Source organism: Lactuca saligna, chromosome 2, assembly GCF_052625555.1.
Source record: "Lactuca saligna cultivar CGN05327 chromosome 2, ASM5262555v1, whole genome shotgun sequence".
Lineage (NCBI taxonomy): Eukaryota > Viridiplantae > Streptophyta > Magnoliopsida > Asterales > Asteraceae > Lactuca > Lactuca saligna.
Window position 1 is genome coordinate 174,371,900 of NC_136418.1, and position 27,377 is coordinate 174,399,276.

General features: G+C 33.7%; 4 protein-coding genes and 1 non-coding gene across 6 annotated transcripts; 2 read left to right on the forward strand and 3 right to left on the reverse strand.

Annotated features, from left to right (window-relative positions):
• Positions 1-6,668: 6,668 nt before the first annotated feature.
• Positions 6,669-9,632, forward strand: LOC145032868 (Pentatricopeptide repeat (PPR) superfamily protein). The gene has a single exon (XM_078981823.1). The coding sequence runs from the start codon at positions 6,827-6,829 to the stop codon at positions 9,524-9,526; it is 2,700 nt and encodes an 899-aa protein (XP_078837949.1). The 5' UTR covers positions 6,669-6,826; the 3' UTR covers positions 9,527-9,632.
• Positions 9,633-10,422: 790 nt separating this feature from the next.
• On the reverse strand, positions 10,423-10,494 carry TRNAC-GCA (transfer RNA cysteine (anticodon GCA)). Its single transcript has one exon. It is a non-coding gene; the product is annotated as a tRNA-Cys (tRNA).
• Positions 10,495-12,467: 1,973 nt separating this feature from the next.
• On the reverse strand, positions 12,468-13,607 carry LOC145030401 (uncharacterized). Its single transcript, XM_078978776.1, has 2 exons — positions 13,004-13,607; positions 12,468-12,931 (listed from the first exon to the last, which is right to left on the reverse strand). The coding sequence occupies exons 1-2, from the start codon at positions 13,605-13,607 to the stop codon at positions 12,468-12,470; spliced, it is 1,068 nt and encodes a 355-aa protein (XP_078834902.1).
• Positions 13,608-17,005: 3,398 nt separating this feature from the next.
• On the forward strand, positions 17,006-18,729 carry LOC145032870 (THO complex subunit 4A-like). Its single transcript, XM_078981824.1, has 5 exons — positions 17,006-17,329; positions 17,597-17,704; positions 17,889-17,957; positions 18,030-18,214; positions 18,298-18,729. Exons 1-5 carry the CDS (start codon positions 17,126-17,128, stop codon positions 18,497-18,499), a joined length of 768 nt encoding a protein of 255 aa, XP_078837950.1. The 5' UTR covers positions 17,006-17,125; the 3' UTR covers positions 18,500-18,729.
• A 1,252-nt stretch (positions 18,730-19,981) lies between these two features.
• LOC145032871 (uncharacterized) lies at positions 19,982-27,037 on the reverse strand. Of its 2 annotated transcripts, none has more exons than XM_078981825.1 (15): positions 26,698-27,037; positions 25,351-25,430; positions 25,103-25,153; positions 24,263-25,006; positions 24,110-24,175; positions 23,762-23,941; positions 23,360-23,675; positions 23,168-23,278; positions 22,628-23,086; positions 21,931-22,548; positions 21,355-21,866; positions 21,217-21,289; positions 21,049-21,117; positions 20,544-20,968; positions 19,982-20,423 (listed from the first exon to the last, which is right to left on the reverse strand). In XM_078981825.1, the coding sequence occupies exons 1-14, from the start codon at positions 26,914-26,916 to the stop codon at positions 20,885-20,887; spliced, it is 3,582 nt and encodes a 1,193-aa protein (XP_078837951.1). In that variant the 5' UTR covers positions 26,917-27,037; the 3' UTR covers positions 19,982-20,423; positions 20,544-20,884. The 2 variants fall into 2 exon arrangements, with proteins under 2 accessions (XP_078837951.1, XP_078837952.1); XM_078981826.1 differs by having other exon boundaries at positions 21,217-21,277; positions 26,698-27,036.
• Positions 27,038-27,377: the final 340 nt, after the last annotated feature.

Genomic DNA, 27,377 nt, shown 5'->3' on the forward strand with positions numbered 1-27,377 from the left:
TATCCGTTTTGAATATAGTAACAATTCATATGCACCTTTTGTTGGATCAAAAGTTTTTTGTAATTTATAGTCAAATTTTCAATTCAATGCCGCATAATTTAAACTCTGTTAGTGATATGTATCTTATTTATTGTATTTATCTAGTCCAACAAATCATATTAGGTAGATATTTTCATAACTTTACATTTCAATAGAATGTCATTCATCATTCCACTCTTCAAACAATCTTAACGAAAATTTCTATCTTGCATTAGATCTTAGGAACATATATTTAAGAACTTAAGAATTTAAAAAGTTCATTTTTTCCGGTTGAAAAGTTCAATGGTTACCGAACTTTATATTCATAAAGCTAACATATAATAACGTTAAGTTCCTTGAATGTCAATTATATATTTCACCTCATTCAATTCTTACATTAAACTACGACTTATTATGGATATGCTTATTATTGAGAATGAAAATAATCACGGAACTCAATTCTTTAAATTGTAAATTTCTAAGAGTGTAATATATGTAAGCAACTACTATGACTTGGGTAAACCCGAAAACCTAAATTTGCATACAAGTAATCACGATACATTACATATAATGATATCAGTAGTGGCTTGAGTAAACATAAATAGATGAAGCAATAATGTAAACATAACCATAACCACAAACATGTAGCTATCCGTTATAAGAAATCAACATCCGCACACAAAGATAAACATGAGAATCAAACAGGAAAAGGAATACCAATGTATCCACATGAATTAATATCACTATGAAAATCCAACAGAAAATAGTCAAATGTGATCAAATTGCAATAGAGAATGAGAGATTTTTTTTGTTAGGCGCAAGTAAGAGATCGGTGACAATTATCTCACTCGAGGAGAACCTAAATTTCTATTGACATGTTTTTTGTGGGGGTTGTGTAATCACTCCTTTTTTAAATTTCTAAAAGGGGAAATTAGATATCTATAAATTATAAACTTTTTCATTATCAATTTCAATAATTACAGTTTTGGTCTTTATAATTTATCATTGCATTAGTTATATTTTTAGTCCTTATAGTTTCTAAATTTAAAATATATATATATAGTTTTGGTCCCTATAATGTTTAATTTATATAATTATAATTTTGGTTCTTATAGTTTTTAATTTGCATTATACAGTTTTAGTTCTTATAGTTTTTAATTTAGGATAACTATAGTTTTGGTCCCGTAGTTTTTAATTAGCATTTACTACAGATTCGGTCCTTGTAATTTTTAATTTCAGTAATTATAATTTTAGCATTATAGGTTTTTGTTTTTATTAATTATAATTTTAATCCTTATAGCTTTTATTTTAGGACAATTACAGTTTTGGCTTCTGTAGTTTTTTATTTTGCATTAATTATAGTTTTGGTTATTATAGCTATTAATTTAGAAATACTAAATTACATTTTTAGTTCATGTAGTTTTATGCATTAATTACAGTTGTGGCCCTTGTTAACTTGCATTTTGCACGATTCTGCACTTTAGATCAAACTTTGAAATTTTTACATAGATGTTTACTATTATTAGCAAAATTTGGATGGTTTATAATTTGGTGGTTCCTATATTTAATCAGGAAAAAAAGCTTCGTCCCATGTTATTTTTCTTTTCTTGGTAGCATATGGGGACCGAGTGACTTTAATCCCTTGTTAATTGTTAATTCAGAAATCAAATATCGTTCCAACTCATCTTTCTATTTATTATATCAAGGGAAGTGTCAAAAGACAAATATCAAGAAAAATCAAATATTTTCTTACCTTTTGTTCCTATTCATTAAATCAATACAAATATCAAAATCAAAATCAAGAGAGAAAATTAAGAAAAAGAAATAGTAGATTTCACATGTCATTATTTTATTATGAGTAACAAGATAAGTAGAAACAGACTTTCTCGATCGACACCTTCGGCCGGTAGCCGGGCTCCAAGACATTACTACCACGATGACTATAAGATGGTTTTTAATTTTTGGGAAAATGACTCTTGAGGGTAATTAACTTTTGCGTTTTTACTCATTTGATCCTTTTTCTTTTTTTTGTATTCAATATACCATCGAACTTGTTGTTGGTGTTTACCATAACCCTTTTGACCGGCTTTTGACCTGTGATAGCCGGTCAAAGGGTTATATTGAACACAAACAACAAGTTCGATGATATATTGAGTACAAAAAAAAGGAAAGGGACCAAATGAGAACAAACGCAACAGTTGGTTACCCTCCTGATTCATTTTCCCTTTACTCATTTACAACAAATCCTACATCATCTCCTACTGATATTAATGACTTTATGAGATTCATTCTTGCTTTTCTTCAAAACATAACCTACAAAAGTACATTATTCATACATGTACAACTTTGTAATGCACTTGAATATTTATTAGGGGAATCTTGACTAAGTAGGTGCATTTCACGACTACATTTACATTTTCAATCAAATGATTTATCGTATCATGGATTCTAGACAAGTCTACAAACGAGTGGAATCACAAGTGCTATGATTTTTTAGTTTACTTAGCTTTAAGATCGAACTCATGGGATAAGATACAACATCAATATGTACAATATTATGGTGATGTGTCTACAAAAGTAGCATGATATTGTACATATTGATGTTATATCTTATCTCATGAGTTCGATCTTAAAGCTAAGTAAACTAAAAAATCACAGCACAAGTGATTCCACTCGTTTGTAGACTTGTCTGGAATCCATGATACGATAAATTATTTGATTGCAAATGTAAATGTAGTCATGAAATGCGCCTACTTAGTCAAGGTTCCCCTAATAAATATTCAAGTGCATTACAAAGTTGTACATGCATGAATAATGTCCTTTCGTGAGTTATGTTTTGAAGAGAAGCAACAATGAATCTCATAAAGTCATTAATATCAGTAGGAGATAATGTGGGATTTGTTGTAAATGAGTAAAGGGAAAATGAATCAGGAGGGTAACCAACTGTTGCGTTTGTTCTCATTTGGTCCCTTTCCTTTTTTTGTACTCAATATACCATCGAACTTGTTGTTTGTGTTCACCATAACCCTTTGACCAGCTATCACAGGTCAAAAGCCGGTCAAAAGGGCTATGGTAAACACCAACAACAAGTTCGATGGTATATTGAATACAAAAAAAAAAAAATGGACCAAATGAGTACAAACGCAAAAGTTAATTACCCTCAAGAGTCATTTTCCCTTAATTTTTCACATGAAAATAAAAAATATATATATTAAAAAGAGATTTAATAGATTTCATATATTATTATTTTAAATAAATAAAAAAAATAAACACAAAAAATAGAAGTATATTTAACTTCTCTTGTTAACGTAAACGCACACATCATTGAATTAGGTTATCATACTACTATTATAAATAAATAAAAAATAGTTTTTGTCACATGTTATACATTCATTGTGACACATGTCATTTTGTAGTAATTTTAAATTAATTTTTTTCCACATGACATTTTATGTTTTTTTCCATTTTAGTAATTTTTATGGAATATTTATATGTAATAATTGTAATAAATTGACTTATCATGGTACTTACCTTTTCTCTTTGTTCATATTTTGATAAATTCTTTTTTTTTGTACACATGTAAACAACAAGCTTATTGGAAGTGTTCATGTATAACCATTACTACTAGCTATAGCAAGTTACAGCTTATGTGACATATATATGGTATATATGTGGCAAAGACAATTATCCAAGAGGGTGATGAACTATTGATTTTGCTCACATCTATGCAATTTTTTTGTTCACATCTATGCAAAAAAAAAAATTGTTCACATCTAGAAAAAAATTTGTTCACATTCAACCATCCAACACCATTGTCTAAGAAATTTAGATCGGTACTTAAAGTCGTTCGTCTAACTTGTTGAAAATTTTCACATAATACCATTATTTCTGAAATTGAGACATTTGGTTCGATTTGAAAGAAGAACACCATTTGTTTCTTAGGGTGGGGTTCGAACTAGACAATTAAACTTTTGTTTTACAATTATTATCCTAATGGGAGCTTGAGCTCGTTCCTCCATGGTGCAGTGACAAGGAAACAAGGAGAAAAATAGGAGAGTATGAACGAGGTTATACTAGGCATGGCTCATGCTCTCGCGTATCTACATCATGATTGTGTGTTCATTATTTTACATGTAGATGAGAAAGCCATGAATGTGTTATTGGGTTTGAACCTACAACCCTACCTTGGTGATTTTAAGCTTGCTAGACTTGTTACAAAAGATCAAAACCAGAAAATTCAATTAGTTCCCACTCTCTTACTCTCCCACTTACTAAACCTCGTACCTTGTTTCTCACTATGCTATTCTTTTACCAGTCCCAACATAATGGAGGATTGAGTTCAAGCTTCCATTAGGATAATAATCATAAATAAAACTTTAATCGTCTCGCTCGAATCTCATCCTAAGAAACAAATTATGTTTTTGTTTTAGATCGAACCAAGTGTCTCGATTTTAAAAATAATTGTATTATGTGAACAACTTCAACAAGTTGGATAAACGACTTCAACCACCGATTTAAATGTCTAAAACAACAATATTATATGAACAACTTTAACAAGTTGGATGGTCGAATGTGAACAAAAAATTGTCTATATGTGAACAAAATCAATAGTTTTTTATCCTCTTGGGTAATTATGGTTGTCACATAAGATGTAACTTGTTACAGCCAGTCATAATAGTCATATATGAACACTTATAACAAGTTCATTACCTAGATTTATATTAAAAAAAATTATCAAAATGTGAACAAAACGAAAAGGTACTTATCATGATAAACCAATTTTCATAAATATAATAATAAACATATATCAATTTCATTAATGAATACTTTCGTTCAAATTTCAAAATCCATTAACTAGTTTAATGACATAATTTAGTACAATTTCAAAATATTAAAGTTTTATTTGATTATGAAATAAAAATGCCAAAAAAATAACCATAAATGATTAAACCATGCCAAAAAAACCTGAAACACAAACGCAAAACACGAATATTTACCAAAATCTTGAATTGAATAGAAAAACATTGTATTCAAAGACCAAGAAATCGAATTGATCTAGCCAGATAAATCTACTAAATTAAATAAAAAAAATTACTACATTTCATACTCTCATTCATTTTGTCACATGTCATTTTGTCATTGTTTTAAATTGATTTTTTTCATACGACATTTTATGTTTTTTTCCATTTTATTAAATTGTATATAATATTTATATGTAGTAATTGTAATAAATGTAATAATAAATGAATATCAATTTCACTAACGCATACCTTCGTTCTAATTTTAAATTTTCTAAATTAATTTAATGACATAGTTTACTATAATTCGCTAATTAGTACTTATGACATGGTAAAATTCATTTTGACTTTGATTTTATGTTATATACAAACAAGTTCATAAACAATTAGGTTAAATGACATAATTTACTACGAACTATATCGAGTTATAACATTTTTACTTTTTTAATATTTAAGAGTTGTAAACTATCTTAATAGTTTAATATTAACATATTTTTTTAAATTTGGTTTTACTTTTAACTACCTTCATTGCACTCAATTAGCTTTATATATACATGAAAAAAAAAAAAAAAAAAGATTAAGCCTTATTCTACAAACATTAATGCCCCATTTGTCATATATATATATATATATATATATAGAGAGAGAGAGAGAGAGAGAGAAAGTGTGTGTGTAAACTAATCGTTATAAATAAGATTTTTAAAGAAAATAACTATTTTTTCAGTTTTCGAAAAATGATCACTTACTCCCAAATGTCACATTCCGGATCTAATCTTCAAATCTCGGAGTTCTTTTTTGTTTTATTCCAAAGAAATATGACTAGTTATGTCCGAAATATCAATTTCGAAGTGTTTAATGTCACAAATTTTTAATATAATGTATGATTGCATGCTCTAATATTGTATATAATTTATATTTACTATATTTGTTTAGTTTTTTATTAGATTTAAGTAAAAAAAATGGATTTTTTGCTTGAAATTCTAGAACTGTTCATCGGGTTTCAGATTTATTCTTAAAATTTCGAAGTTTTGGAGACAACCAATGTTTATTCGTGGACGATGTATGTTACATTTTCGTAAGTTAACAGCAAAGATTGATTAAAAATATTAATTTTAAACAATGTCATTAAACTTAACAATAAAACATTTAATGTTGTATTCAAATAAATCTTTAGAAATTTATGATTCATAACAATTTTTTGAAATATACCAATAGTTTTTTTATTAATATAAATTAAAGTTTTTACTTATTTATATTTAATTTTTTTAATCAACCTAATATATGTACTATATAAGGGTAAGCATTTGAACCGAATCAGATCAACTAATTCTTGGACTGGACCGATTTGATAGAAATTTGTGGTCCTCTTACCAAACCTGAAAAAGTGCATACAGTATAACTTATTGAAACCTGAAAGTTAGTTTATCTATTATTATTGTAAGGGTTAGTATTTTGACCAAACTGGATCTTAAACAGAACCGGGTTTATAAAAATTGATGGACCTTAGACCGAAAATAGACCGATTCACATCTGGTCCAGATCCGATTTTCAATCCGATCCAAAGGTCCAAATGGTCACGCCTAAACAACCTTCATTGCTCGCTTCTAAACTACATGGACGTCACATATATCCGTTAACGGATTTTAACGGAAAAGATGATCCTCACTTGTGTCCGGCGCCGTCAAACGCCATGGTCAGCGCATATGTAGTTCTTTGTAATGCTTTATTCTCGCTAGTAAAATCTAGCATGTTTTATTTCCATCGTCGTCCATGACACTCGAACCGGAAGGATGAAACGAAGCCATCTCTTGCACGCCTTCAACGATAATCAGCAACTACGAAGATCCTTTGATTTCCTCTCTAGAACTTTTTCTACTTTTCCTTCACAATTACCCTCAAACAATTGTAACCATCATCACCATCTAATCACCCTCATCTCTACCAGTAAAACCCTAAAACATCTTTTCCAAATCCACACGCAATTAATAGTCTCAGGTTTCACGCAAGACAATTTCACAAACAGCCGTCTCATTGAATCTTACACTTTATTCAAAAAAATCAATCTTGCTCGATTAGTTTTCAATGTTACACCAAACCCAAGTGCTGTCTTATGGAATTCGATGATTAAAGCTCATATAAGATCAATGCAGCATCAAGAAGCAATCGTTATGTACAATAAAATGACAAACAACGATTCTTTTGAAGTACAACCAGACAAGTATACTTACACATTTGTACTAAAAGCTTGTACTCAGCTTTTGGACATTGAAAAGGGAGTTTCGCTTCACGAAGAGATCGTTAAGAAAGGATTGGAGTCTGATGTTTTCATTGGCACAGGACTTATCGATATGTACTGTAAATGCGGGCATTTGGTTCACGCACGTGAAGTGTTTGATAAAATACCTAAGAAAGACATAGTGGTCTGGAATGCGATGGTAGCTGGGTTATCACAAAGTAAGGATTTTACTCAGGCAATTGAAATTTTCCAGAGTATGCAGCTGCGAGATGGAATGGAGCCAAATAACGTTACCCTGTTGAATTTATTTCCAGCAATTCATAAGCTCTCTAGCGTTAGATTCTGCAAATGTATTCATGGATATGTAATGAAAAGAAAATTCCCAAACACGATTATGAACGGATTGATCGATGTATACTCCAAGTGCAAAAGAACAGACATCGCCTTCCAGATATTTAACCTAATGCAAGAACCAGATGACGTTTCATGGGGTACACTAATGGCAGGATTTTCACATAACGGGTGTCACTACGAAGTCCTGGAATTATTCGATCAAATGAAGAACAATCATCTAAACATAAATATCGTATCAGTTGTAAGCGCTTTATCAGCAGCTGGTGAAACAAAAGATTTAGAAAAAGGAAAAATAATCCACGAATGTGTGAAGAAAAACAAATTTGATTTCGATATCCGTGTATCCACTCCTCTCATCACAATGTACGCAAAGTGTGGTGAGTTAAAAAAGGCTCAAGATTTATTCAGCAACCTTTCTGGAAAAGATATGGTTGCTTGGTCTGCAGTGATCGCAGCTTTTACCCAATCTGGTTACCATGAAGAAGCCCTTTCTTTATTTCGTGATATGCAGTTTGATTTTAAACCAAGTATGGTAACCATAGTTGGTGTTCTTCCAGCTTGTGGAGAGTTATCATCCAAGAAACTAGGAAAGAGTCTCCATAGCTACACCATTAAACACAATATCGATTCAGACACTTCAATAGAAACTTCCCTAGTTGCAATGTATGCTAAATGTGACGATTTTAATTCAGCAATCACTATTTTTGAGAGAATGTTACATAAAGAAGTAGTAGCATGGAATGCTTTGATCAATCGATATGCACAGATTGGTGAGACTGATCTTGCAATCAATATGTTTTGCAGATTACAATCATCATCAGATGTGCATCCTGATAGTGGGACCATGGTGGGTGTGGTTTTGGTATCAGCCTTTTTAGGTGATATAAATCTTGGAAGTAACATTCATGGGTTAGTTATGAAACACGGGTTTGAATCAGATTGTCATGTTAATAATGCTCTTATAGACATGTATGCCAAAACTCAAAGCCTTGAATCAGCTGAATTGTTGTTTAGTATGACAAAAGTTAAAGATAGGGTGCTATGGAATGTAATGATTGGAGCATATATGCGACATGGGTATTTTCAAGAATCCATTTTTACATTTCGCCAAATGAAATCAGAAGGTTTTAAGCCTAGTGTAGTCACATTTGTAAGCATACTTCCTGTAGTATCAAGTTTGGCAGCCATTAAAGAAGGTGCATCTTTGCATGCTGACATCATCCGTACAGGGTTTCTTTCTTATACACCTGTCATGAACAGTCTTATCGACATGTATTCAAAATGTGGGCGTGTTGATTGTTCAGAGATTGTTTTTGATGAAATCAAGAATAAAGATACGGTTTCTTGGAATGTAATGGTGGCAGGATACGCGATAAATGGGTATGGGGATCTTGCGTTTGGTTTCTTTTCGTTTATGGAAAGTAATAATGTCGAAATCGACCCTGTGTCGTTTCTCAGCGTGTTGTCGGGTTGTAGACATGTGGGGTTAGTTGAGGAGGGCAAAAAGGTCTTTTGTTCGATGAAGGAAAAACATGGTATTGAGCCGAAGTTGGAGCATTATGCTTGTATGGTGGATTTGTTGGGAAGGGCGGGGTTGTTTGATGAGACTTTGGGGTTGATTAAGTCGATGCCTATGGAAGCTGATGCAGGAGTTTGGGGGGGTTTATTGGGTGCATGTCAGATGCATTGTAATGTGAAGGTAGCTGAGTTGGCATTGGAGAATCTTGTGAAATTAGAGCCAAGAAATCAAGCTCATTATGTGGTGTTATCAGGGATTTATGCGGAATCTGGGAGATGGGGAGATGCTAGAAATTTGAGGATGAAGATGATTGAAATGGGGATTAAGAAGACTCCGGGGTGGAGTTGGGTTAATGAAAACCAGGTTCAATTTAATCAGTAGTCAACTTTTATTGTTATAGAGGCTGTAAATTAATGTTTATAATCAAGAGATTAGAGGAATATGTTTTTGTTTTTATATTAACGATATAATGTTTATAATCAAGATATTAGAGGAATATGTTTTTGTTTCTATATTAACGATATAATATAAGTTTTGAAATGGTTTATGTAACGTTTTCGTAAGCAGGAAATAATGGTAATAATGGTTGTTTTGGGATATGAGGAGTATGTTTTTGTTTCTATATTAACGATATAATGTTTATAATCAAGAGATTAGAGGAATATGTTTTTGTTTCTATATTAACGATATAATGTTTATAATCAAGATATTAGAGGAATATGTTTTTGTTTCTATATTAACGATATAATATAAGTTTTGAAATGGTTTATGTAACGTTTTCGTAAGCAGGAAATAATGGTAATAATGGTTGTTTTGGGATATGAGGAGTATGTTTTTGTTTCTATATTAACGATATAATGTTTATAATCAAGAGATTAGAGGAATATGTTTTTGTTTCTATATTAACGATATAATGTTTATAATCAAGATATTAGAGGAATATGTTTTTGTTTCTATATTAACGATATAATATAAGTTTTGAAATGGTTTATGTAACGTTATAATATAAGTTTTGAAATGGTTTATGTAACGTTTTCGTAAGCAGGAAATAATGGTTGTTTTGGGATATGAGGAGTATGTTTTTGTTTCTATATTAACGATATAATGTTTATAATCAAGAGATTAGAGGAATATGTTTTTGTTTCTATATTAACGATATAATATAAGTTTTGAAATGGTTTATGTAACGTTATAATATAAGTTTTGAAATGGTTTATGTAACGTTTTCGTAAGCAGGAAATAATGGTTGTTTTGGGATATGAGGAGTACTAAAAAAGAGGGCCCAACCGGGTTCGAACCGGTGACCTCTTGATCTGCAGTCAAATGCTCTACCACTGAGCTATGGACCCGTTTGATGATTGTATGAATCATTTTATTATATTATCATTTAAAATTCGAAAAAAGAAGAGTAAAACGTCGAGCTAGAGCGCTTTGAAAATGATTTTTATAAGAAAATATTAATCTAAACATAAAATTTGGACAGAAATAACCTATCTAAACACTAGTTTAACTCAAATCCATCATCTTAGAATCTATTTTTTTTTTCTCATCTTAGAATCTATTTTTTTTCTCCCTTCTCGATAGTATTTCAACAAGTATTTAGTTAGTTGAACATAACTCGTGATTGATGATTGATAACTAACGAGTAAAAAAATAACACAAATTAGAGACAGAATTACGTTTGTTTGATAGAAATGATATAACTAAAAAAATGACACATATAAATCATCTCGAAATGTCGTGAAAACAAGTTGATGTAACAATTCCTTCGGAAAATATTATGATATGCATTGTTGTAACAAACTAACAATATTTATGTTGAAGTTATGTTCCTACATTGCTTGATATGTCAATTAGGGGAGGGGGTGAAGATTAGATGGAATAATTGGGTTCCTATCAAGTTGAACATTCTTATATGATGTATCAGACTATGGAGCATTCCGAAGAAGGAACTATTGTAGGCTAGAGACATTTAGGTGGAGATTATTATTTTTTTAGCCGTTTAGATTGTGTTTGGTGGTGCATGTTTTTTCAAGTTGCCCCTATGTGGTCGAGCTTTAGGTTTGGGTTATGTTTGGTGGGGGTTAGAGTTTCCGACTCTCTTTACTCTTCATTCTCTTATTACTAGAACAATTTAGTTTGACATTTTCGTGATCATCATAAACTTCAACACTCAACAAATAAGCATTTTCTTTATCATCATAAACTTCAAAACTCAACAAATAAGCATTTTCGTTATCATCATAAACTTCAAAACTCAGCAAATAAGCATTTTCTTTATTATCATAAACTTCAAAAGTCAATAAATAAAACAAGCATTTGAATGGATCTTCATTGGTGAACCGAATATAAAACATTTGAATGTATGTTGAAACCATATGAGATAAATAATTAAACCATCAACTTCGAATTTATATTCATCAAAGGGTGATCTATCATTACAGAAACTTAAATTCCATTAAAAGTTCAATAACTTCGTAATTAACCAATTATGTCACTTTAATGGATTGGACATGGACCACTAGAATACATTCCCAGTAACATTAAATCACTAGAAACACCAATAATTTTAAGTGCATAGATCATTTAGATGATCCACCATTGAATGGATTCAAAATTCAAATAAAAATATTTAAGAGACAAATAGATTAACCTTAAGTGTTTCTCAATGTGAATTTGAAGCTAAAAACCGAAAGAAATTATTATAGCTATTCTAAAATAGATTTTTCCATTTTAATTGAATGTCTCCACTTTTTCTTTCCTCTAAATGTCCAAATAAATAAGAGAGTAAATCTAAGGCTCTAAGTCTTCAAAAATTATCTTATTTTGACAAGATTATTCTCTCCACTAAGTCTATTTGTAGATTGTACCTCAACCGGAGTTTTCTTTAACATTTGTTATCTCTAACAGAATAGGTTTATGACCATGTAGACCTAAAACTTAAATGTGATGAGTACTATGGTAATCCTCTTAAACAGGCTTAAGTAGAGAGATCACGTCCAACAATAAGTCCAAGGTGCTGTTTGTTTTTCTGAAGCCAAAATGTCTGCAGTCTGCGGACCACATCTGCAAGCCTCTGCAGCAGAAGAGGTGGACCAAACGTCTGCAGTCTGCAATAAGAAGACTGTTTGTTTTTTAACGTCTGCAGGCTGCTAAAATAAACTGAATTTTAAATAAAATTATTTTACAAACTTAAAATGATTTTTCAACACCAAAATTTTAATAATAATAGTCTTATAACATTGAAAATAAAATTCATGCAACTAAATTAGTCATACAATAAAAAAAAATGTTTTACAATAACAATTTCATTTAAAACAATTCAATGTATATTGTGCATCAACTGATCAGCAATTTCATCACGTAACTGAGTCATATATTCACGGTCTGCTGCAGTACCATGTGTTGGAATCTCGTCTTCATCATCATCAATGGCCACATTGTTATTTCGAAACGGGACATTGGGTTCATCGTATCGTGCGAAATACTCATCACTCAATCCTTCTTTCCTTGTATAATTATGAAGCGCGAAGCATGCCATGGCAATGTTTCTTTGTGTCACAAACGGGAATGGTGTCATCCTCTTCAATATAGGGAAGCGTGCTTTCAAAACACCAAAAGCACGCTCAATGACATTTCGAAGTTTTGCATGTCCATGGTTAAATTTTTCTTTATTGGTCAATGCACGTCTTTGACGAAAATCTCCAAGCCAATACCTCACATTACGATAAGGGGCCATAAATCCTCGAGTGTGTGCATACGCGGCATCACAAAGATAATATTTGTCTGAAAAAAATGCAAAACACTAATCAATTTTCAAATTAAAATGAAAATATTAAAAAAAAAACAAAAAATTACCTGGTGGTGGAAACGGGAATGATGCTTGTGGATCGGCTACTGCTTCTGATAATATTCTAGAGTCATGCGCTACCCCTTCCCACCCGGTCACAACAAATGTAAAAATCATATTGAAGTCACATATTGCCAATACGTTTTGGTAGCAATCTCCCTTTCCCCTACTTCTATATAAGTCTTGTTTCTTAGCAGGGACAACAGCATGTATCAAAGTGCCATCAAGTGCACCAACTGCTCCTTTGAAAACCCTTCGTAGCCTCCTATTATGTCCTGGAATGTTTGGATTCGGATTAAAAGATGTTGGTACTATAACATCTTGTGCGAAAAGCATCATTTTTTCCAACACTTCATAAAAAAATTTATGAATTGTTTGCTTCGAGTGTTGAAATCTCCGCTTGATAATCACGTAACGTTGATTATGTCCGATCATCATCAAAAACATAGCCATCTTTTCCTCAACTGATACATGTTTGTTGTCCTTTAATGAGTAATTTGCTCTAAAATGAGCACATAGTCGTACAAAAGATTCACGGAACATGCGTAATACTTCAACACATTGTAAACGATTACGGTGTAATAACTCCAATGTGTATTCGTGTCCCGTCATTTCCGAATCATTATCCCGCAATCGTTTCACACCCCTCTTCCAAAAATAACGGATGTATAGGTACATTAGAATTACGAGAAGTAACTTTTGATCGTGATCCATATGAACCTAAAATCAACAAAGTAGAACTTTAAAAAACATTACATAAACCATATTTCAAGTATCAAATAAACATTCCATTTATCATATTTCAAGCCAAAATAACATTACATAAACCATATTTCAAGTATCAAATAAACATTCCATTAATCATATTTCAAGTACCAACAAGGGCAAAAAGACCTAACAAAATAGTTCCAACAAAGGCAAAAACATTTAACAAAGTAGTTCCAACAAGGGCAAAAAGACCTAACAAAATAGTTCCAACAAAGGCAAAAACATTTAACAAAGTAGTTCCAACAAGGGCAAAAAGACCTAACAAAATAGTTCCAACAAAGGCAAAAACATTTAACAAAGTAGTTCCAACAAGGTCAAAAAGACTTAACAAATACTTTCAACACTAGAAAATCATCGAACAATCTTCCCATCCTTCAAAACTCCTAAACTGGTACCCGTCATCTCAAGCCACCCTCGTAATATCTCGGGAACATCGGGCAAATGCATCCACATCTCTCTCATGTTCATGGTTCCTCCAAAAATATGATATGCGACAAAGCGTAAAGGATCTGTAGGGCCTAACTGAAGGACCTCTAACTTCTCTAAACACTGAGGAATTGTATACCCTTTAGTCAAACTTTGTAGAGCTTTCTTCATTTCAAATGCTAAATCGTCAGCAGTAACAGAAGTTCCATCAGGTGAAGAAGCAGACGGTGAGGCACTAGGAGCTACAGGAGTTGAGGGTTTAGCCCTTTTGTTGGGGTTACCGGATGGTGTAGCAGTATATGGTGAACCAGTATATGGTGAACCAGCAGAAGGTGAAGCTGCAGAAGGTGAAGCAGCAGAAGGTGGTGGCTCATGATGAGAAGTGTCAACACCATCATCATCCATTGCATCAAAAGGGGTGGCGGTGATCTGAAGTGGTGGAACACGACAGGAGGATGCGCCAGCTACTGATGATGATTGGGTTGAGTAACTCCTAAAATTACCAGTAGCACTATTTCCATCAAAAAGACGTGCACAAAGATCTGGAAAAGGCAATGGAATTGTTCTCAAAGAAGCAGCTTTCGGATGCCCCTAAACCCAAATGTAACAAGAAATAGTATAAGAATATTTGGCAACTTCAAACGTAAATGTTATATATATATATATATATATATATATATATATATATATATATATATATATATATATATATATATATATATATATATATTATTGTATATTAATGTATATGTACCTTCTTAAAATCATCCCACTCCTCGGCTGTTAAATTAAAAGTGTTTGTTTGAGAATTGTATATATTACCGGTTTTGTTTTTTAAATATACCCATCCAGTGTATTTGGCTTTCAGATTGTCATATGCGTTTTTCATTTGTTTTTTAGTCAACTCAAACCCAAATTTCTCCTTAAGAACTCTTCCAAGCCTTATCCATGAATCTTTCTGTAAACTCAATCCTTTTCTACCAACACTCTCTACTTCTTCAATACAAGTATCCAATAAGCATTTTAAGTGCTCATTGGTCCATTGTTGTTTTTCTCCCATCTCTAATAACCAACTAACAATAAACAGTGAACAAGTAACATCATTATTTCAAGAAAAAAATTTTATTTTCACGACAAATTTGTAATTTTGTTTGATTTTCAATCACAATAATGTGAAACTTTTTATTCAATTATAAATAACCTCAATTAGAGTGTTTTAATTCAAAGTTTTCTAAAAAACTTTATAAATCAAATAAACTTCACTTTAACGACAAAAAACTTTACTTCTATAAAATAAACAAAACTTATGTCTCTTTTTGATGCTTTCTATCATATACATACAAAATCAACAATCATATACATATACACTATCATATAAATATACACAATCAATAATCATATATATATATATATATATATATATATATGCAACTTTGAATTACTGCATATTTAAGCACAAACACATCACAACAATCTAGTTGAGGCTTTTTATTGCTAATTGAAGCACAAACACATCACAACAATCTAGTTGAGGCTTTTTATTGCTAATTGAAGCACAAACACATAATCAAATCTAGGTTCAATTGCTAATTGAAGCACAAACACATCACAACAATCTAGTTGAGGCTTTTTATTGCTAATTGAAGCACAAACACATAATCAAATCTAGGTTCAATTGCTAATTGAAGCACAAACACATCACAACAATCTAGTTGAGGCTTTTTATTGCTAATTGAAGCACAAACACATCACAACAATCTAGGTTCAATTGCTAATTGAAGCACAAACACATAATCAAATCCAATTTCACATTCAAAGATAAATTACTTTCATTACAAATGTTTTTATTTTACACAATTTATTTGACAACAATCTTTTGAGGCTTTTTATTCTACCTGTTCAATTACTACAACACATTATTGTGGAATCTTGATCAATAAAAACAGAAACGTGTAGCTCACAGCAGGAAAAAATAAAAACAGAAACGTGTAGCTCACAGCAGGAAAAAAAAAAATGAACCTGTGAGATCGAAGGATGTCGGATCGGAGTTTGGAAAATCGATTGATGGTTAACGCCGAAAAATCGAGCAGGGTGGAGTTCGGAAAATCGATTGATGGTTAACGCCGGCTGCTGCAATCGATTATGAAGTTCGGAAAATTGGAGGACGTCGGATCGGAGAGGAAGGCGGCGATTGATGGCTTTGATCGAAGAGGAGGGTTGCGACGGTGGTGGTCGCTGCAAGGTGGAGAACGATCGAACGATGGAGGGTGTTTTCTGGGAGGGTTGGACGAGGACGGGAGGCGGAAGCAAAAGAAAAAAAGACGGCGTTTTTTTTTTTTTAGGTTAAAGGGCTTGCAGACTTTAGAAGATGCTATCCCATATCTGTGTGGTGAAGACCTCGCGCAGACGTTTTTATGTCTGCGCACTTCAGAAAAACAAACAGACTGCAAACCATTATGTCTGCGCGTGGTCTGCGCCTCGCAGACAGAAGTGGTCACGCAGACCTGCAGAGAAAAAACAAACACCCTCTAACTTATGGTCATCCTCTTACAAAAATGGTCCCTCAAGTTTTGTAAAAAAAACAAGATTATTTAAACAAAAAAAAAAATCAATTGACCTATTTTTATCATTTCACATCTATTTAACAGTGGAATATGGATGGTAAATTGGTAACAGTCCCCAAGGACCATTAGGCATTAGTAAACAAAACCAATTTTTTGTGTGTTTCTGAAATAATAACAGTGTCCAATTACAATTACGGGGCGAAAGCGTTACGCGTCCATAAAAAGCAGCCTCACATCAAAAGTTGAGCCAATCAAAGACCTACACGTGGTCTCTCATGCCTTGAAACCCTCCCTCCAAATTCCCCCCAACCTCATCGTTCCTTCATAAACCCTAACGATCACATCACGAAATTTACCCTTTCCTTGCCGAAAATGACGGGAGGTATCGACATGACACTCGATGATATCATCAAGAACAACAAGAAATCCGGAAAAACTGATACCGATACTAGGTCCAGAGGCGGAGGCCGCGGCGGTGGCGGTGGCCGTGGTCGCGGTTCCGAATTCGGTCCCGGCCCCACCAGACGTGTTGACAACCGGGTTACACCCCGTATGAGCCCGTACTTCGCTCCGCAGGTGGTGTTTTAGGGGTTTTCCGTGTATATCAAGATCATTTTTACCTTTTATTGTAATGTCTAGAATTCTACATGCTTTTGTGAGCACAATGGGTAGTACTTAGGCCAAGATGATGATTACAGTGTGTCTGACATGTGAGGCGAACTTAATAATTACGTATATATTGATGTATTTGTGTTTAATATTGTTGATAAGGTAGAGATTATCATTCTTTGTGTCTAAGGAATATAGATGTGAGGCGACTTAGGGTTACGGTTTTGATGGCAGGCTTTTCGTGTGCAAGAAATGCTTGTTAGAGGGCATTCCAATTCTGAATCTGGGACAAAGCTTTACATCTCGAACTTGGACGAAGGAGTTACTAACGAGGATATTAAGGTAATAAATCCATTTGATTTCTTTTTCTGTATGTTTCTGCAATAGATATGCACATAGATATAATATAAACTGGAGTAATTCATGAGTTGTTACTTGTTTTTTTAATGTTTTTGCTCATTTTTATAATGTTGAAGTATCAAATTTCTATGGAAAATCAAGTGATGAGCATGATACTCATATGCAGGTGCTGTTTTCAGAAGTTGGTGAGTTGAAAAGGTACTCGGTCCATTATGATAGAAGTGGAATATCAAAGGTATGTTAAAGTTTAATACCTTTGCAAATATGATTGTATTTGTATTTACTAGTTTTTTTTATGGAAAAACAGGGAACTGCAGAGGTGGTGTATGTGCACCAATCAGATGCAGTTGCAGCTATGAAGAGATATAACAATGTACAGCTTGATGGCAAACCCATGAGACTTGAACTGGTTGGATTGAACATTGTTACCCGTGTCCCCATGCCATCAGTGCAAAAGGGTATTTTGGGAAATCCCACTAATCCTTCTCCAAGGTTCGGATTCTCTTCTTCTATACTACAGTAAATAACTAGTGGCATTGTAAATCTGAGATATTTATCATCAACTTTGTTGCTAGAATTGTTGGAAGAGGGCATGTTGACAGCTTTGGAGGTAGAATTGCTGGAAGAGGGCAAAGGCGTGGTGGTGGTGGTGGTTTCGGTGGTGGCGGTGGGAGGAGTGGAAGTGGGAGGAGCGGTGGGCCTCCAAAGATAATGTCAGCTGAAGAGCTTGATGCTGATCTGGAGAGGTATCGTATGGAAGCAATGCGTATAAAGTAAAGAAAGAAATGAATGATAGTTGGTTGTTGAGTTGAGGTAGTCATTTTTGTTGAAACTTGAAAGCTTCCAAGATTTTTGTCATGTAGAGTGTGTAGACTCACTGTCACTGTTAAAAAGTTGGTAGATAGCAATTAGCATACACTAATTTTGGTGGTTGATTTCTGCTAATGAGTTTTGAGTTTTGACAAACACAAGTTGATAAATTTGCTAGTGCAAGCTTCATTTCTTTAGCCAACTTTGACAAACTAGTTTCAATGCATGTCAAATACAATATTCCTAATGTGATATAGTTAGAACGTTGTTTGACTAAAATAACCTTTAACTCATTTTAGGAGGATGATGACACACTGTTAGCACATGTTATATATTTTATTCACCAGACAAGAAGTGGGTTTACACAAACTAAATTCATCACTGCTAATACTAATCAAGGTCTCAACCCCAACAAAACAACTTTGATAAATGAAAGGAGATCTGATGACAAATACCTTTTAGCCTATATGTAAAAAAAAAAAAAAAAAAAGCCCTCAAATCTACATGAATGCATCGGATGGTGTGGCCGACTATCATACCATATATAGGGAAGGGTTGTTGAATGTATACATTGAAAAAATGAAACTGGACATTTGAAGCAAGCATAACCAACTTCATGGACATTTCTTTGGCTTTAAATTGACAAAAAAAAAATGGTAATGGAAAATAATAAGGGTAGCTGGTCATGGAAATAAGATTCGTTATGGTAGAAGGCTTTAATTTGAAGGCACAAAGATTGGAGTTGAAAGCTAATTTTTATTCGTAATACCTTTAGGAGTATGCAATATGGTGCCGAGAATTCAATAGTTTACGTCTTTAGGGGTGTCTTTTTATTTCATTAATCTTTCCAGAGTTTCAATAACGCATAAGCAAAATGGAGGGGCTAATGATAAAGTTATAAAATCATAAGGGAGTATAAGATCAGTAAGGCTCTAAAACAAGCTATGGAGCTTCCAATGATGCTACTATATATGGTACACTTAACGAGGAGGTACTTGAGCTACAGGTAATGGCACTTTGAGGACAAATTTAGATAAATTCATATTGGCCATCTCACTTACAGTCTTACACGATTTAACGCTTGTGTTCAAGATATTGAAGCAACATTTCTTGTATGCTAAGCTTATAAAATGTGCTTTGTGTAACAAAATAGAGTATCTGGGTCATATTATTTCAAAGGAAGCAGTAACCATAGACATAAGTTTACTTGAGGATGGGGGAATAGAGGTGGCAAAGCAGACAGCTAACACGTAAAGTTTTTTTATAGACATAATGAATAAGGTATGTTGTATCTGACATTTTAACAAAGCTATAGACATAAGTTTACTTGCATTTTCCGATCATAATTTTATATTCATGACATACTACTGCTTGTTAAAAGTTAAGAATACCAATCTTAAATTGTGTTTGAAGATGAATTTCAATACAGAAGTATACAAAAAGAAGCACTTGAAAACAATCTTCACACGTTACGTTGAATGGCAACAAAAAATGTATATACATTTGAGGGGTGAAATTGTGCAACTATGTATTACAAAAATGTTGAGGGAGGGAACCTACAACGAAGAAAAGCAACAAAAAACATACATTTACACATATGTATCTAATGTCTTCCATAAATAACAGGATATTTACCAGATGCACCTTGCCATGACCTGACCGACCCCTTCAAAAAATTCAACTTGTGCTTGTACAATTTATGAATGAACTCCCATGTAAACGTAAACATTTGTTTATATACTTTTACTTTGATTTGATTGAAGCATATCCTGAGACCAAAATCTTGAGATGATTATTCTTAATTAACAACACCCACCTTCACACATAATCTCCCCTCCTCTTGTACATCAATAACCACAAATCCTCGGCCCAACACACCGCATGCGTTCAACTGTTCCATGCAAATTCAAATCAAATTTAACAATATATATATATATATATATATATATATATATATATATATATATATATATATATATATATATAATCAAGAGAGAATAGTAGTTAGTACCTGAAGAGTATGGGTTATTCGATACTTTGAACGGATGTGTACAAGTTGACATATGTATGTATTTATTTATTTCCACAACAGAAACAGACACACCCACCCACCGCTCTCAAAAAAATTTCATCTCAGGATCAAGGCCTTTTGCACATCAACAATCCAAACCAACCACACAACATTTCAACAGAAAACCATTCAATTTGAGATCTCCCAGCCCGCGTAGTTTGACCAATTTAACAACCATCTTTGACTTTGTGATTCACCCACGGCTTGTCACTCGGCTTTGATTCTCAACTCAAGAAAAGGGGACTCTCTCAAAAACAGAAAATACTAATTTAATATGCAATCTAATTCCATAGTCCTTCGCTTGATAACTGAAGCAGACCACGCATCTGAAGGTAAGGATTCTCCAATAATTTCTCATTGTTACTCTGCACACACATCAAAAACAAACAAACCATTTAAACACACTCACTTTAAATTACTCAAGTCAAGTCAAGTGCACACACACCTGTTGAGCTCTGGATACAAGAGACGAGAGTCCACGCTGGTATTTATCCGCTTCTTCAGTCATCATCCTCTGCAAAATTTATACATTTATATCAATAAATAAGACTGTTGTGATAAAAATATCTTTACCCTTTATAGTTTTTGAAAAAGAATATGTATTTTTTTTAACCTTTAAAAGGAAGGTTGAAGAGAAGTAAGCCACCCTTGAATCAGTATCATCTAACAGCTCCCTGCCAAATACCCTACAACCAATTACAACACAGTCTGCTTGCTATAGCCTATAGGTTTTAAAAAGAATCCATCTTACCTGAAGAACTCTTCACCACCGACTTCTTTAAAAGCACCAGGATCCGCAGTGCATTTACCAATCAGCAGTAAAAGAAGAGTGGATCTAATATCTGACGTGGCGCCAGGTAGGTTTCCACCTCCTTTACTCCCAACAGAAACACCAAGTGCTATATTATCGGTAGCTGCAGCAGCCAGTTGAATCAAAGGCCAGTAAAACAAATCAGCAGGCACACGTGCAACCAGTTGCATAGGAACAATCGCCTGTCCTTGAAGAAGCAATGCTGCCATTGATGCCGTCTCACTGCTGGTCGCGGTAGCAGAATTATTTTTGTTAATTCCAAATCTGCCCTTGCTATCGTCCACTGGTTCCCAGCAAAAGTTCTCTCTTACAGGGAGATCTTCCATCACGCTCGCCTTTTTATTCCAAACCGAGTAATTAAAACTCTTGCAACTACGCAATGTGTCTGCTGATGTGGGCGTGTTTCCAGGTATCACTTTCAGACACAATTGAGAAAACAGAATGTCGCACATCTATTCAAAAAAAACAGGAGTCAAAAAATGATTTTTATAATAATATAAAAAAAAATAGTTTTACCTTCAAAATATTCATACGATCCGTGACGTTTATCTGAGCCACCAAGGATAAAGCACTGCTCATAATATCTATGACAGCATTTGCTTTATCAAGACGTGTTTTCCCATGAGCTTCGTTAGTAACTGTAACCGAATGTTGTAACTCGTTTTCATCCAATAAAAATTTACATCTCATGAGAAGTCGTTCAAGAACAAAAAGGAAGCCCCATCTTATGAGATTGTTTCTGGACTTCAAAAGTCCACACATGAGCCAAATGGGTAGTGGAATATCCAATTCGGGTGAATAATCTTTAACAGAAGCAAGTGTGATTCTTTTTTGTAGATTCTTTATGTTCGACCAAATGGAATCCCCTTCGTAGTTAATCTCTGCTATAAGAAGATCACCTAACCATACATAACCGTTTTCACGAATGGCTGCACGTTCTGAATGAAGAAGAGAATGTAAAGTGGCCCATGCAAGCTTCACTTTTAAGGCATAACTGTTTCTCACAAATCCTTCCTGAAAGCTCTCTAAGTATTTGTAGGATTTTGTAAGTTCTGTCATGTGACTGAATTCTTTGTCCAGGTGAGTTAATGATCTTAACAGTGCATCAAATTTCTCCATGATTTTCTCCAATAGCTGCAGAAAAAAGAATATAAATATAAGCATTAAAAAAAAAAGTAAATCAAAAGGACAAATCAATCTTGTGATTACCAACCATATTGAGTCTTTCACTGTTGGAGTATCTTGGTAAAGCAGCAGATATGGATCTTCTTAAAATATCACCAATTCCTTCTATACCAAGTTTAACAGAAATATGTAAAGCTTCTGGAGCATCTGCAAGAGTGAGCAAGGAAGCGATTGGCTGTATCTCATCATTGCTATATTCAGAAATTCCATTAGCTATACAGCTTTCATTTATTTCATGAACAACATAGTCAAAAAGCACCAGATATAAATTTCTCCTGCCTTCTCTGGAGTTTGAGATCACTAGCTCGATGAACACAAACTCAATTCCTCCGATTACATCAACTTGATCCACAAGAAAAGTTGGTGTAGATGTGGTGGACACATCAGGGACTTCATAAAACATGTTTGTTAGCATGTTGATTAACTTGCAATGAACCAATTCTGCCCATGAGTTTCTCCTGCTAATTTGTATAAGCATTTTAATAACCTACAAATGGTACAAGTTACAGATTTTAGCCTGTAAAACTTTTTGTAAGACATATATCATTTATGCAACAAAATAACTCACTCTTATGTCAAGACCTCTTAATCTGCTTCTACGAATTTTGCCTCTATCACAAACAAAATATAGTAAACAACTAAGAGCAGAAGCCCACACAGATTCTTCCTTCTCTTCTGCCTGCAATGCATCAACATTTTTATAAGGTATCCTTTGAAAAAACAAAGAATATAAAATGCTAAAAGATTTAAAAGATATTACCTGCACCAGAAGGAGGAGGACTTCATATAAAATGCACAATATCCATGATTCAAAGTTATTTATTGCTGATAAACTTTGGTCCTTGAGGTAATCTTGCTTTATGGACATTTTTTTGTCAAGGTATGGTTCTTGGGTGTATTCTTCTTCAATGGTGGAAGCATCATCAGCTAGAAGTGGCTCCAATAAATGGCCATGAACCCCAAGGTTTAAAATTAAGTCAAAAGCACGGACTTTTGAGGTCAACTGTGAAGAGCTAAGCATTTCCTCAAGCATAGATAGCATGAGTGGAGCAGCAATCCCAGAGTCCAACACATACCTACAGAATATAAATATTTTAAATAACTTTCCACAACATCAACAAACTTTATACCGAAAATATAAAATATTCAAATTGAGACTTACATGTCGATTACAAGTTTGATTAAAACACTCACAGCCACATCCATTGATGGTTTCCCGCTACTGCTACTTAATTTAGATGAGATCGTCATCATATTAGGAGCTGGAGAAGGTTTTTCTGAACAAACTGCAGCTATAACTTCTCCCACTTCATCTGGATTCAATCGTAATGGTTGTTGTTCACTGACAAAATAAATGCACCAACAGTGAGTGCAACGATATATAAAGTATAAACCACATTCACCAAAACTGAATAAGGCTAAAGTCAGTCTCAATTGATTACAAACAGTCAGATTCTAATTTCTAAACAACTGTCATCATCAAATCTAATATCTAAACATGCAGTCATACCTGTAGTGTCTATATTGGAAAAGTGGTCGAGAACGAGGGCGGAAGGTTGTTAGAGGAGAATCTTCCCTGTAAAACAAGAACAGATGAAGGACTATATATTAATAAAGTCAACATTGATGGAATTGGAAAGTATCATAGAAAGTGTCTACATACCAAATCTGATGAGGGCCTGTTTTGGAACGTTTAGAAGCTGTTATTGCTCTCAAATGAGCACGTGCAGATGCAGAATTTGTTACAGTAGTAAGTAATGAAGGCTGTAATAGTTGATCAAGGTAAGGCATATCAATGCTACCAAAATTTCTCCAAAATTCACCCTTTGTTTTAGCTTCCATGTCTCCTAAAAGAAGGGCAGCAGCACCTACTTCAAGAAAATTGTGCTTACTCATGTCTTGATGATTCAAAGGACTATCAGAAGAAAGCAAAGATGATTGTGGGTCCCCATGCCATCTCCATTTGAACACATCACGGGCTATGAATTCATCGCCTTCAATTCCATCAATATCTTCAGGAATCGGTGAATCCAGAACGGAAACAGAAGAACCTTCTTTGTTCTCGGAAGGTTCTTTACCGATTCCAGGGCTAATTTGGGAATTGAAAGATTTACTCATTAGAGATGATAATGATGGAAGTGACTGTCTTGATGCAGAAGTAGCTCCAGCAAAAGCTGCAGGTTGGAATGATCTTTTTGGAACATGTTGAGCCACTAGAGAACGAATGTAGTTTAGTGATTTCACAAGTGCACCTGATGCAAAACTTGCAACAGGCAAAGGTGATGATACATTTAAAGTAGAGGATGAACCACCAGCTTGTCTTCTGTTTGGGCTAATATCACATTCCATGATTATATTTGAACAAAACCGATCAATTTCTAGTAGGGTCTCCTCACTTGGTTTATATCTGCAACAAAATTGCAATTTAAGTAAAGAAGTTTAGAAACACAACTGATATCTTATAATGAATGAAAATGATTCTTAACAAAAAAAGAACACCTACCGCAGGAGATAACGTTTCAAAAGAGCCACACACCTTGCAACTACTGCAGGGCTGTTACAGATGAGAAAATGAATCAGGGGGTAAAATCTAACTAGTGTGACTGACATTTGATCAAATAAAAACAAAAGTTTAAGCTGTCAGTAGTATGGAAAGAACAAATATAAGAATAATAAATATATGCATATGTTAAGCATTTATTGGAGGTATATGCGAAAGATTATAATAAATAACAAATATATATTGAAAACCTTCGTTCTCTCTCTGCAAGTGTGTGCTCTATTATCACACCATAGGCCAGGTCAGTAGTTGCATGGGATGCTAAATAGTCCTGCCAAAAAGAAAGCAAATCTACATCACTTGTCAGAATAGGTGTTCACAATGTTAATAGTAGGATTACATTTTACATGAAACGGATAATGTTATAGATAGAAGCCTAGTAAGGACTCCTTAGTCCTTACCATTTCTTCTATATAGAAGTAACTTTATGAATAGTTTCCCAATTCCAACCACAAGCAGCTAAGTTGTGAAACTTCAGACACTAAACTGTGGCAGTACAAGTCTATCTCTATCACATATTCACATTTCATTACCATGTAACATAACTAAGTGTCTAAGTTATGACCACATAGTTTAAGAATACTCAGGTATTAGTCGCCTACACCAACTATGTGACATTATCAGTGCAGCACTTCCCCTTTGGTGAATCTATATCAAGTGAACCAGAATCTTCGATTCTAAAACTCTATAGATTCAAGGTTCTATTCTAAACTAAAGAAAGTAATATAAAGTCTTGTGACTAGATATCCTACACCATATCACACTGCATTTGCTCCATATGTAAATTTAGCTACAAATTACGAAACCACATGCAATAATGGGCACTCTAAAACTTGGTGTATGACCGAGCTCAGAGAAAGAACAAAACATAAAGGACACCTCTTTATTTTACTTTCTTCTGATGTAGTAGGTTCATAATAGTGGGAAAATAACAGTAAGGAATCAGTACTGATAATGGAACTAGAAATCTATCAAAACAGAAGAAAGGTTAAAAATCTTTATAAGGAAAGATACATCGTCTGCAAGAAGTACATCCTAAGTCCATAACTTGCTGATCACTTAATCGTTATACACAGGTTCATCTTGAAACCATGAAGTGCTTAGGTTAGTATAGCTGATACTAGACCGACTTAACATTAAATAACCTAAACTACATATTAGATATATTGACAAGCAGACCAGCAAGCAAATTTCTCTCCAACTTTAAACCCATAAGATACCCCCCATAAAGTAAAACGATGCAAAATTCACAGATTAACCATCTGGATTCCACAATTAATAATGTGCGAGCTACAATTTTCTCTACCTGCATTAACAATATAATTCCCCAATCCCTAACCATAAGAGAAATCTAACATCTACAGATAACCGAAAGTGCAATTCCATGTATAAGCACAACAATGTACAACTATCTGTATAAAAATATCATAATCCAAATAAATTCCAAATCACGCACAGCCACTATTAAACCCTAGATTCGCAAACTAAAAAACTAAGGGATCTGAACAAATAAAGCAAAAATTAACGTCCGTTCGTACCCGAAGAGTCCTGGAAGCTTCGGATACAACGGCTGAAGAGCTGCCCTGGACGGATAGAAGAGAAGAAGAGAGACAATCGGCGATTGCGCGGCGAAGAGGCTCCGGCGGTTTCTTGGACGAAGAAGATCTCATAGCCCTGGAGATACCACCAACGCCTCCTAACTGTAACCTGGAGCTCGTAGCAGGGCTACGAGGGCCGCTGTTGAAGCTCGTCGACATCGTATGTGTAGATATAGCGTCAGTGTATCTATCTATGCGAAGAAACAGTTGTTCTCACTACATCTCAACAATCGAACACTCTTTCTTCCTTCTTTATGTTGTCTATGCAAGAGGAGGCGCCTTTTTATGATTAAGAGAGAGATTATATTGTATTTTGTTGAGATGTAGAAAAATAAATAAAATATAACAACAATACTATATTCTTTTAATAATTTTTGTAAGAAGCTTCGAGTTGAAATTTAAATATCAATGAATTGTATGTGGAAATAAATAGATAAAAACCATGTAAAATTTCAAATAAAATTAAAATTTTGAATTAAGCATCATTTCGGTTTTGTAATACGGAGGTCGATAATTGAAACGGTAGCTTCCCGAATACCTATGTCTTAAAAAGAAATAATGATAAATATAAAAAAAAAACATAAAAATATTTATATAGTGTTCATCGACCTCTATAAATG